The 12,412-nt window shown below is 36.9% G+C and overlaps 1 protein-coding gene across 1 annotated transcript; it reads left to right on the top strand.

The window, feature by feature from the left end:
* The first annotated feature begins 292 nt into the window (after nucleotides 1-292).
* On the top strand, nucleotides 293-11,992 carry LOC125178189 (luciferin sulfotransferase-like). The gene is made up of 9 exons (XM_047881368.1): nucleotides 293-342; nucleotides 2,167-2,357; nucleotides 2,909-3,005; nucleotides 3,611-3,680; nucleotides 3,813-3,881; nucleotides 4,843-4,963; nucleotides 7,527-7,553; nucleotides 7,943-8,094; nucleotides 11,586-11,992. The coding sequence occupies exons 2-9, from the start codon at nucleotides 2,267-2,269 to the stop codon at nucleotides 11,694-11,696; spliced, it is 738 nt and encodes a 245-aa protein (XP_047737324.1). The 5' UTR covers nucleotides 293-342; nucleotides 2,167-2,266; the 3' UTR covers nucleotides 11,697-11,992.
* The last annotated feature ends 420 nt before the right edge of the window (nucleotides 11,993-12,412 follow it).

Raw genomic sequence — 12,412 nt, 5'->3', positions numbered from 1 at the left:
GAGTTTGGGAATAGAAAATTGCAAGTGCGTGTTTTTCTTATTTGATGCTGGAATCAGTTGAAAATTAAAGCAAGTAATTACAGTGATGCTATAGTATGATTATAAAAGTATTTTGTATGTGTTACCGCGAGAGAAGAAAGTATTTGTACTTTTGAGGAGGACCTTCATACCGTATCTTGAGGCTGGCAATTCTCTATTCGTGTCTGAAAATCTTACTTCTCATTATAGTTGAACAACAGATTTTTTTAATTAACTAAATCATTTATAAGAAAAACAAACTTATTATTTCTCTTTCGACAAGATGGCTGAAACTGAGGATGAGAACTCGACTCCTGTTACCAAGTGAGTGCGTGGAAAGAAACATATTTCAAGAGTTTTTGTTATATTTTGAGTTTTAAATTTTAACTTTTGAATTTTGATTTGTCTCTTGAAATTTGTCGGTTGCTTTCGACGTTAAAATATTAAGTTGTGTGCTTCTTGAACAGCTAGCTTTGTATCGCCTGGCCCATTAACAAGTCAAATTGTTGTTGCTGTCCATGGTTATGAAGATGTCGTGAGGGATTATGTTGATTGTGGGTCTAGATAATTTATAAGTTTGTCGTGTCTCAAATAGTTAATTATATTTTAGAGGAGTCAAAATCTTTCATCGAAAGTTTCCGTCCGTGGTCTTTCTTTCTCAGCTTGTCTAAATGTACCATATGTTATATATGGGATGTCGGAGACTGGGTTGTTGTCTTTATAGCTTTTTAAAATCTAGTGGTATGGATTCGTCGTATCCTGGTATTGAAATAAGCGATTCTTTGTAATGTTTGTCCCCTATGTTCCTTTTTCTTGGGTCGCGGTCATCGTCATGGGTCTTGGTAGTTAAAGCTGAAGGATCGTTTTGTGGGTTTTCGTCGTCGATCTGCAGTTCCGCAGGTTCAGCAAGGACGGTCTTTTGTCATCGTCATCAATTAATTCAGTTTTTAGGTTGAATTCATTATAGTCTGTGTATGTTTCGTTGTGGTTGTAGAAATAATTGAATTTTTTTCGAGTTATGGTCAGGAAAGGTATAGCGTCGATATCATAATTGTCTTTCAGTAATTTGGTTAGCTATTTAGGCTTCCAATAATATTGCTGTCAGTTTGATTTGTGTGTGGTGTTGGTGAGAGCGAGGCTGTGTTGTGGGACGTTGATTTGTTGTTACATATTTTGTTATTTCAGCGAATCTTTGGTGTGTCGTCTGCGTTTCTTTGCCTAGTGTTTTTTTATGATTTATTGTTTCCTGTATGGGGAGTTAGCGGCAAATTTCCATTGATTTTGATGCCAGTTGTGGTATACTGTGCGTGTGTTGATGCACTGAGTGTACGTGTGGTCGTGGGATGCGCATTCAGAGCAGGAACGTGTAGTGGCGGTGCATAAAGGAAGTGGGGTGGTCTCTGAATTTGCAGCACTTATAGCAGTTAAGGATATGAGTTAAGTTTTCATGTTCGCACAGTCTGGGTCGATTATATTGTTGATTACGGAGAAGCCGTCTTTAGGGGTGCGTGGTGAAGTTGCCGTGTTCGTCGTTATGATTTTGTTATCGTGAGAATAGTTTTCGATCTTCATTGCGTCTTGAATATGGGTCAAGTTTTGAGTCTTGTTATTTCGTCTTTAATTTCTGTCGGGGTCTTCCTGACTATACAGTGGGGGGAAATAAATATTCGTACACTTGAAAAATCGTATTTTAATGTATGTAAGTACACAAACTTAACAGGAAAAGTGATTTAAATTATGTATAGAGACGCATAGTATTCAAAAATACTATCAAAAGAAATTAAATCTCAATGCAACAAAAATAATTTAAATCACTTTTCCTGTTAAGTTTGTGTACTTACATACATTAAAATACGATTTTTCAAGTGTACGAATATTTATTTCCCCCCACTGTATGTCTTTTTCAGGTACCTGAAAGAAAATGATGCATTTTGAGCGTAAGTTAGGTGGAATAATTGGTTGTGAGTTAATTTTGATGAATAATTCAGTAGCTTTTTTGATGTCAATTTGTCAAGTGCGCAGGCGTTGTCTGTTACTACCCAATATGGACAACAAGTCAAACCCTATTAAAGCATTGCAAACAATTTAACACTTAACAGTTTGAGTCTTTTGAGAATCACTCACATGGCTTCTCTGATTGCCTCCTAGAATGGAGTTTAAGGAGTACTCAGGACCGGAGTAGGAGTCTCTCCAGAAGTACCTACCCGTGTACCAGCAGCTGGTGGAGGTGGTACCAAGCAGTACCCTCATGCCAGCCACCTACAAGAAGTACCATGATCAGTACCAGAGATTCCAGTCGCGACCTACCGACGTTTGGATCGCATCATATCCTAAAGCAGGTTCCTCATCTACCGCATATTTAGGACGCTGTCTTGAATACCTTAATAACATCAGGATTCTCATGTTGTTTACTAGAATACCTAAAATGCCAAGATGCGACTGCATTATATTAAATAGAGCCATGCATTTATTGTAAACAAATAAGTACAATGAAATTGATATTCTATGCTAAATGTCGTTGTGCAATGAAGCCTGCATACAAAATCAAATTTCTAAACCTTGATGACCATGGAGCGTTTGGTCAATACTTAACAGATCAAGTGCTGCGAAGCCAATTTTATGGCATTAAGTAGAGATTTCCTGGTTTACTATAAACGTGCACTTTTAACCACATAACTGCGCATCACGTTTTTAGCGCATTTTCTCATTCATGGAAAAATGCACTATTATGCTCGCCATGTCCGTCCGTCTGTCCGTCTGTCTGTCCGTCCGTGACTTGGCGTTTTCGTCGACGAGAAAATGCGCTCTCTAGCTGTTACTCACTGCAGTGAGTACTGAGTTATATTTTTTAATATATTTTATTTCGATTGTAATTCATCATTATTACTAGGTACGACATGGACACAGGAGATGGTGTGGTGCTTGCTCTTCACTCTGCAGTCGCCTCGTCTTACAGAACTCCTGCCTGCCCGCTCACCGTTCTTCGAGTAGGTCCCTCTAGGTGCCTATAATAACATGGTTAACGTATTTTATAACATGGTATTATATTCCGGGTTTCAAAAAGGTTAAGAGATCGTAAGTTCATCAGCCAATCATTGACGATCTTTCAAGCAAAATCCACCAATCACAGACAAGAAAATAGAGCGTAAGTACTTACGTTAACTTAGCGAATTTAGAAAGTATGGCCCCTGCCTAGCGACGACTCGGAGACGGAGGACGACGAAGGCGAAGCATCAGCTTGACCGTGGACTACGGAGTCCTAAACTCATCACAAGATCACAAGATATATGTATTTTTAATACTTCACTTATGAATTAATGCCTGTAATCTGCATGGGAGAAATGAAATTTTTTTCGCATGTAATAACAATCCTAAAATATAATTTCTTATGTGAAATAATTTTATTTCACTAATGAAATTTGTACATTTGAACTTCTAATTTCTGTACGTATGAACTTCTTTTGAACGGACATGAGACTGTGGTATCATTAATTGAAACCATTTAAACGCAATTGAATCAATTTTTTTATCATCAATTGAATTGAAATTGAAACCATTTAAATGATATTCTAATTGTTATATTTCCAATAAGGTGGGACTCGCTCTTCCCGGACTGGCACTCCATGGAGCACCTGCCTGATGGTGACGTCAACAAGAAGGGCGTCATTAAATTAATTAAATTAATTTTTAATTTAATAAATTTAAATTAAAAATTATTAATTAATATTAATAATTTTTAACGACGACGACGTCATTAAATTAATTAATTAAATTAATTAATTAAATTAACATTCCCACGCAACATTAAGACTCACGTCCACTGGGCCCTGCTACCGCCCTCTGTACACGCCTCGAATGCCAAGGTAACTTGTTTTATTTTGTTGAAAAAAGTTTGTTTGACAAAAGTTATCACTTGATCATGATCATGCTTCTTGACAAAAGCTCGCACTCATGATCATGGTTTTATGACAAAAGTTCCAACTCATGATCATGGTTTTATGATAAAGGTTCTAACTCGTTATTATGGTTTTACGATAAAAGATCTAACTCATGATCATGGTTTTATGATAAAAGTTCTAACTCATGATCATGGTTTTTGAGAAAAGTTCTAACTCATGATCATGGTTTTACGAGAAAAATTCTAACTCGTCATCATGGTTTTATGACAAAGTTTTCACTCACGATCATGGTTTTTATGAGAAAAGTTCTAACTCGTGATCATGCTTTTATGATAAAAGTTCTAACTCATGATCATGGTTTGTGATAAAAGTTCTCACTCGTGGTCATGGTTTTATGACTTATGTTTTCACTTATGATCATAATTTAATGATAAAATTTCTCACTCATGATCATTCTTTCATGACAAAAGTTTACATGCACTAATGAAAAAGGCTTTCATGTCCTCTTGTCAGAAAAACCCATTCTCCCTTGCCAAAGAGTCATTTAAATGCTCTAATGAAAAAATACCAATGCCCCAAAATCCAAAGTACCGATCTGTTACCACAACAGATATTGTACGTATGTTGTGACTCCCGTGATCTTTTTCCTTCTCCCATGACAGATCGTGTACGTATTTTGTGACTTCCGTGACTTTTACTCTTCTTCCACGACAGATCGTGTACGTATGTTGTGAACTCCCGTGACTTTTGCTCTTCTCCCACGACAGATCGTGTACGTGTGTCGTGACCCCCGTGACTTTTGCTCTTCTCCCACGACAGATCGTGTACGTGTGTCGTGACCCCCGTGATCTTTTGCTCTTCTCCCACGAAAGATCGTGTACGTGTGTCGTGACCCCCGTGATCTTTTGCTCTTCTCCCACGACAGATCGTGTACATGTGTCGTGACCCCCGTGACCTCTGTGTCTCGTATTACTACCACCATATAAAACTCGAGGGCTACACCGGCGACTTCAACACCTTCGTCAAGATATTCCTTGCCGACGCACGTAAGTTTCTGCTCTATTATTTTCGTTGTTACTTTGACTTATCCCACACCGGGGAACTTATTATGTGAGTATATTTTTCTTTAATTTTATTGTCAAGATTCCGAATAATATCTTAAATGAAATGAACTTATTTGCCGGTTTGTTTTTGTATCTGACATCGCTTGTCACACGAAGGACATTTCAATGATATTTTTCATTTATTGTGTGCATATTTATTCCATCCTGCTATCCAAATAATGCAAGTTCAATAAGAACATTTCGAATTTTCTCCAAATCATTTGTAACTACAAAGTAAAACGTGCAAGATATAATCCTCTGATTGCTTTAATCCCCATAGAGTGAGCTACTTGGTTTATGTCACATAAAGAGGAATTTGGGGTCCAGTGGGCCATGGGATAGAGTGGAAATTGGGGTCCAGTGGGCCATGGGATAGAGTGGGATATTGGGGTCCAGTGGGCCATGGGATACAGTGGGAAATTGGGTTCCAGTGGGCCATGAGATAGAGTGGGTAATTGGGGTCCAGTGGGCCATGGGATAGAGTGGGATATTGGGTTCCAGTGGGCCATGAGATACAGTGGGATATTGGGGTCCAGTGGGCCATGGGATACAGTGGGAAATTGGGTTCCAGTGGGCCATGAGATACAGTGGAAAATTGGGTTCCAGTGGGCCATGAGATACAGTGAAAAATTGGGGTCTAGTGGGCCGTGGGATACAGTGGGAAATTGGGTTCCAGTGCGCCATGAGATACAGCGGGAAATTGGGGTCCAGTGGGCCATGAGATACTGTGGGAAATTGGGGTCCAGTGGGCCATGAGATACAGTGGGAAATTGGGGTCCAGTGGGCCATGAGATACAGTGGGAAATTGGGGTCCAGTGGGCCATGAGATACAGTGGGAAATTGGGCTCCAGTGGGCCATGAGATAGAGTGGGTAATTGGGGTCCACAGTGGGCCATGGGATACAGTGGGAAATTGGGTTCCAGTGGGCCATGAGATACAGTGGGAAATTGGGGTCCAGTGGGCCATGGGATGGTGTGGGAAATTGGGGTCCAGTGGGCCATGGGATACAGTGGGAAATTGGGTTCCAGTGGGCCATGGGATACAGTGGGAAATTGGGTTCCAGTGGTCCATGGGATGCAGTGGGAAATTGGGTTCCAGTGGGCCATGGGATACAGTGGAAAGTGTCATTTTTTTTAAATGAAACACCTCTCAGTGCTGCGCAGTAAATGACTTGCTTCTGTGACATCACTACCATTTAATATACAAAAAAATTGATGCACACAAAATAATTAATTAATGTAATATTAATACAATTAATTAATATAATTAATATACAAAATAATTGATATACAAAATAAATAGTATAGCACTTTCCCCTCAGTTTTTTTTATATTCAGTGCCCTGGGGTCCGTTCTGGGGCAACGTGCTGAGCTAATAAAATATTACAGTTCTACAACTTCCTCTCCACCAATTAGTTCAGTAATAGGAATTGCCATTTGTATGTTTAAATTGATTTTTTTTGTGTTTAATTCTTTACTAGGGTACGTTGTTGCTACGCAATCACAAAGCTCATACACTCAGAAAATTCAGTTAAACTTTGACCAAATAGCGATCCACTTTTTGCCATTAATTGTGCGGGTCATCCGAACCACATTTAGCCAGGCAAAAAGGCGCATCAGTGTTACCTGTTGAAAATGTGTCACTATTTAGACAGTATTTTACCCATTGATTTCTTCAGTGATATAGGATCCAAACGTTTGTCTCGGTTGTGTGATTTAGTGTTATGTTGGTATGGTTCCTATGCCAACCTATACATCTTTTTCGGTTCTCTAGAAAGCCTGTGGCTAGACTTACTCGAAAATATATATCTTTAATAAATGAGTTCGCTTCTGTTAATGTTGCACTGATTTTCGGCTTCTTGTCTCCTGCCGTGTACCTATCCTGATTTTTTTAAAACTGGTTGTTCAACTTTTATCTTCCTTCTTCACACATCCACAACTCTAATACTGCCTTATTCTGCCAACTTCTGACCTCTGGTAATTTAATAAAGTCGTTTTAATTTTTGAATCTTTATGAATTTCTGAAGCTGTAGTGAAATTTATGGCGACTCTGCTGTGACTCTCCACAGGAAATGATGATTGAGTTTTTAACTTGTAAAATTTCCTTTCCTTCAAACTTCAGTTGATTTTTTTCTAATAAATCCATAGCCCACCTTTTTTCACTATCGGTGAATTTGTAAAATATAGCAGTATATAAAGTTGGCCAAATGCTACTATAATAATTGAAAAAAAACACAATCTTTCGTCTAGTAAAAGAAATGTCAATTTTCCATTGTATTTAGCAGTGGAACGCAATATTGAGTGGATAGGGTAAATTTAACAAGTTGCAAATAAAATATTCTGTTTGCTTATATATAAAATTATTTAATATAATTTTTCAATTCATTTTATATATTATTTCATCTTATTTCATATTTTACCATGTATTTTATTTTCTTTTATTTCAATATATTATTCATTATTACTTTACTTCATCATTTTTGATTGTAAATAACCCCACGCTCTAGGACTTGCCCGGGACTCTGCTCCGACTTGCTGAGTTTCTGGGGCCATACTTTCAAAACTCGCTAAGTGACCGTAAGTACTTACGCTCTATTTTCTTGTCTATGATTGGTGGATTTTGCTTGAAAGGCCATCAATGATTGGCTGATGAACTTACGATCTCTTAACTTTTTGATCTTAACTTTTTTTCTAAAAATAAACTTGACTACGATCTCTTACCTTTTTTAATCTTAACTTTTTTATAAAAATAAACTTAACTACGATCTCTTAACTTTTTTTGAAAGTATGTGCCCTGGGCATCAAGCGAGGAGGGTCAGAGGGCGCCATAGGGCTTCAGAGCTGGCGGAGCTGACTGAGCACCTCTCCTGAGTGCACGATTATTTTTGAACATGTATCGGAAAAATGTATAAAATGTGTACAGATTGGAGCGGACATAAATCTAACTTACAATGCGATTGTTTTATCTCCTTCAGCAGCATGAGCACCAACCCGGCCACCAACAACGAGGTGCTCGCTGCGGGAGCCATCAACCCAACCATGGCAGGACAGGTCAAGTTTATGAGACAAGGCAAGGTAAGATGTTCTTAGAAGGCTTTGAAAACTTAAATTAGTAATTACGTTATTAATGAATAAAGAAGTTAGAAGTTAGGTAGGATATTACATGATGTTGCTCTATAGACTAAATCCATTTCAATATCGATGATGTAACAGTTCAACCTAGAACCTGGACATTGGACAGCCTTCTCTGCAGGCTTTTTGAGGAGAGTAATTTAGACATGGTTTGGGATCAGTTCCTTCTCGTTTAGCCTCAGCGTGAGAAAAATAGTCAATACTTCTGAAGTAATGAAGGTCAGGAGACACCATATCTTAGAGAAAAAGCCGATAGAATTTTCAAGTAAAATTTTATAGAATTTTTGCGGTAGAATTCCGTAGATAGATTCATTCATGTTGACCATCTGGATGCCTAGAATCTATTTTTCGGTGACCCTTGAATGGAGCTACACCTGGTAACGTAGCCCACGAATTTTCTGGAATTCATGAATGATCTATAGCTAGAGGTTTGAATACTATTCTGAGCGATGTGTAAATCGGCGGCGGGTTAGATTTGTCATATTCAACACAAATATTGCTATATAATTGAGAAACCAATAATATATTTCCTTAGGTACGGTATCTTGTGAGCTTGGTTTCCTCTTGATTTGATTGCTCCTTTGCCGAATCAAAATGGCAATTTGGGTACCTATAGTTTTTCTTGCCTCAAAATTTCTATGATAATTTTGTCTGGCCAGAAATGAGTTATGCAACTCTTTTTGGAACGCGTGGCTAAAAAATGTACCATTTAATTTACATTTAAGAAAATAATACTATTAATATTTTCCTGTCAGTGAATTGAAAGAATGGGCAAATCATCGAATTTATATTATTTAATTTCACTTTTTAATTATGAAAACAAATTTTACCATCCGTCGACATTTTATTCACAACAATCCGTGTTATTTTTTACATAAATATTGCTGACTCGAATTCACGTTGAATAAATTTTGAAGTAAACTCGATGAAAATTCAACTTGAGTATGAATTGCTTTCATTTTTACCGGTTGCAAATTTAAATAATATAAGAAATGCAGTTTTAAATTTTTAACAAACATAAATTTGTATTTCTAACAAGTGTATATTTACATTTTAAGGAAATGCGGATTTACATACTAAAATAAATTGATTGATTGATTGATTTTTATTTACAAAGGAGCTCTAGTTACAATTCAAAAGAAAAAAAGAAAAACATTTAGAAAATACTAGAGACATCCAAGTGAATGCCCATAAGCAGATAAGCTTCGCAGGCAACAGAGGTGATTTAAACCCTGTTCCAATGATAAGGCAAAGAAGTTGAGAGCAACGGAAAGTTTCTAAATTAAACACATACAAGGAAAAAAGCCTCAAGAAAACTAATAACGGGATGTCACTAAAATTAAGCGTAATAATGAAATGTCAATATAACAATGATTAAAGACGGGTAAAAACTTGATATATTGAGTCAAAAATATTCAGAATCTGCACGGCAAACGAAGTCAAATTAATACTGGTTAAGAATAAATTTATGGAATTTCATTTTAAAAAGTAATTTGGAACAATCTTTTTTAAAATTTTCATGCAATTCTTTAAAATAGTTGACGCAGTTAAAAACAGTACCGCTTTTTTTCTATTTCTAGACGATCAGTTGGCAAGTTAAATCTTACGCCCCTGGTATTATGGGAATGTTGAGGGACGAGAGAGGCGAAGGCAGACTCAAAAAGACGATCATCATGGAAAAGGGCCCAATGCATGAATTTTAAAAGCTCAAATTTATACATATCGTCAAGTTTCAAGATTTTAGACTGCTTATATAATACGCTAGTGCGAGTCAGAGGAATATTATTGACATCATACTTAACCCTAAGCATGGAACGCTATGTTTTATTAGCTAGCGTAATGACCCTCTTCTTTGTATTAAAAGGTACACCCCCCAGATTACCAAAGTGTTTGATAGTTTGGAAACAGACAATGCGTAGAAAAGCGTTTTTAACGAAGTAAAAGGTAGGACGCTCGATAATGCACGCAAAACTCCGTGGGCTTTACTCAGCCCCTGCATGACAGACGTAGTTGATGTGCTTATTGAAGGAAATCTTGTTGTCGAGGATTAAACCAAGATATCTAAATTTGTAGACCCATTGTAAAATTGTGCCATTAAAGGTTATATCACGTAGGACGGAAACGGGTCTAGGAGTAAGAAGCATCAACTTAATTTTGTCAGCGTGAGCTACTAGCTTGTTATCTAAAAGCCATCTGGACAAATGCACAGTCAGTTCCGATAAGTTATCGCACACTACGTCGAAGGAACTTCTCGAGACATAAAACACTGCGTCTTCGGCAAAAAGTTTGCAGTTCACATTAAGAGATGAAGCAATGTCATTAATAAAAATAGTAAAGAAAAGATGCCCCAGTACAGAGGCTTGTGGCACGCCTATATTGATTGGTTTTATGGGTGAATTGAACTCGTTTAACGCGAACTGTTCTCTATTAGAGAGGTAAGACTGAATAAGTGAGAGGAAGGTCCCTCTAATACCATAACGGTGTAGCTTCCCTAAAAGAATTCGGGGATTCACACAATCAAAAGCCTTCTGTAGGTCCAGAAAAAGAGCGACACAGTAATCTTTTGAATGATACGTCCTAAGAAGGTCTTGAACTAGATAAAATATAGCCATGGTTGTGTTGCTACCCTTACGGAAACCAAACTGGTTATCAGATATAATTGAAAGTTTATCGAAAAAAGAATTTTTTAAAAAAATCTTATTAAGATAAGACAGGGTTGATATAGGACGGTAATTAGAGACTTTGTAAGGGTCACCCGATTTAAAAATAGCTAAAACTCGAGCTCGTTCCAATGAATTAGGATACACTCCTGTGGACATACAGAGGTTAAAAATATGCGCTAAGACTGGCGCTACAGTGTCAGCTACAAGATACAATATTCTTGGCTGAAATTCATCGACCTGAAGTTTTTTGCCCTTGCACAGTCGTAAAATTTGCTTTATCTCAAATTCAGAAGTAGGAAAAAGGAAGCAGGAGGCCTCACAGGAGGGAATTTCATTAATCAAATTATCGTTCACTGGACCTGAATTTTTTGTGATATCGTTAGCAACAGAGATGAAATAATTGTTAAATTCAGTTGCTGCATCGGTACCAGAAATTATCTCATTATTTTTTAACAATTCAATTCTTTTTTTTACCAACATTTTTTACAAGCAAGTTGTTGGCAATTTTCCAAAGAACCTTTGAGTCATTCGACGCCTGCTCGATATTGGCTGCGTAGAATTGCTTCTTGACCGTCTTGATTAACGCATTTAGGACATTTCGATAAGTGGCATATGATCGACGAAGAATTACACCAGAGCGGGAGAGCTTCAGAAGCTTATGTTTCTTCTTGATAGCAGACTTAATTTCAGCTGTCACCCAAGGAGGCTTATGTTTTTTTATTGATACAAACTTTAAGGGAAATGATTCATAATGTATGTATTGTGCTCCAGGTTGACGACCACGCCAGTCACTTGAGCGCCCAACAACTCCAGCAGTTCAAGAAGTGGACGGAGGAGGCGTTGAAAGATTCAGACTTCCCATACTATCGCAATTACGAGTAACGTTTACTGAATAATTCTATTTTAACCATTTAATGTTAATGAGCAACCTTGTAGGCCGTATTGTCGTGTGTGGGTTGTGAGTAACTTTGCGACGTTTTCTCTTACTCATACAGCATTTGTAGGGTTCGTTGCTACTGTAAAGGTATATTTAAATTAATTGTTGATAAGGTAAAAGTATATTTGAATTCATGACTTATTATCAGCATGATAGAAAATGTAACTAAATTGCTATAAATATTATTTATTTAATTACTGCTATAATAAAGGTATATTTGAATTCATGACTTATTACTAGCATAACAGAAAATGTAACTAAAGATCTAAAAATATTATTTATATAATTACTGTGATAATAAAAGTATATTTGAATTCATGATTTATTAATAACTTGACACAAAATGTGACTCAGGGCTCATCTATTATGGTTGTTGATATTTCTTATAATGGAAACTATCAGCAAGTTTATCTTCGTTTCGAAATCTATCCATGTATTAATATAGAGATAGCAATGTGAAAAGGCAGAACTCGACACAGATTTGTAACCTTTGACACAAATTCTGGCTGTTTCTAAATGCAAATTTGGTACTTATTCACTCAGTGGGAAAATTTCGTACTAATTTATAACAATAGGAGCATTTCTATAATTAACAAAAATATCGAATGATTCTTTGTCTCAGAATTGCCGCTCTTATTCATTTTTTGCATTAATATGCTAA

The sequence above is a fragment of the Hyalella azteca genome, unplaced genomic scaffold (genome assembly GCF_000764305.2).
Source record: "Hyalella azteca isolate HAZT.00-mixed unplaced genomic scaffold, Hazt_2.0.2 contig7741, whole genome shotgun sequence".
Taxonomy (NCBI): Eukaryota; Metazoa; Arthropoda; class Malacostraca; order Amphipoda; family Hyalellidae; genus Hyalella; species Hyalella azteca.
Note: the sequence above shows the minus strand (reverse complement) of the source record. Positions and strands in the feature narration are given on the sequence as shown.

Coding starts and splice junctions, on each gene's coding strand:
- LOC125178189 (XM_047881368.1), top strand. CDS start 2,267: ATGCCAGCCACCTACAAGAAGTACCATGATCAGTACCAGAGATTCCAG. Junction 4,964..7,526: donor GATATTCCTTGCCGACGCAC/GTAAGTTTCTGC, acceptor CCCACGCTCTAG/GACTTGCCCGGGACTCTGCT. Junction 7,554..7,942: donor CCGGGACTCTGCTCCGACTT/GCTGAGTTTCTG, acceptor AAATGTGTACAG/ATTGGAGCGGACATAAATCT.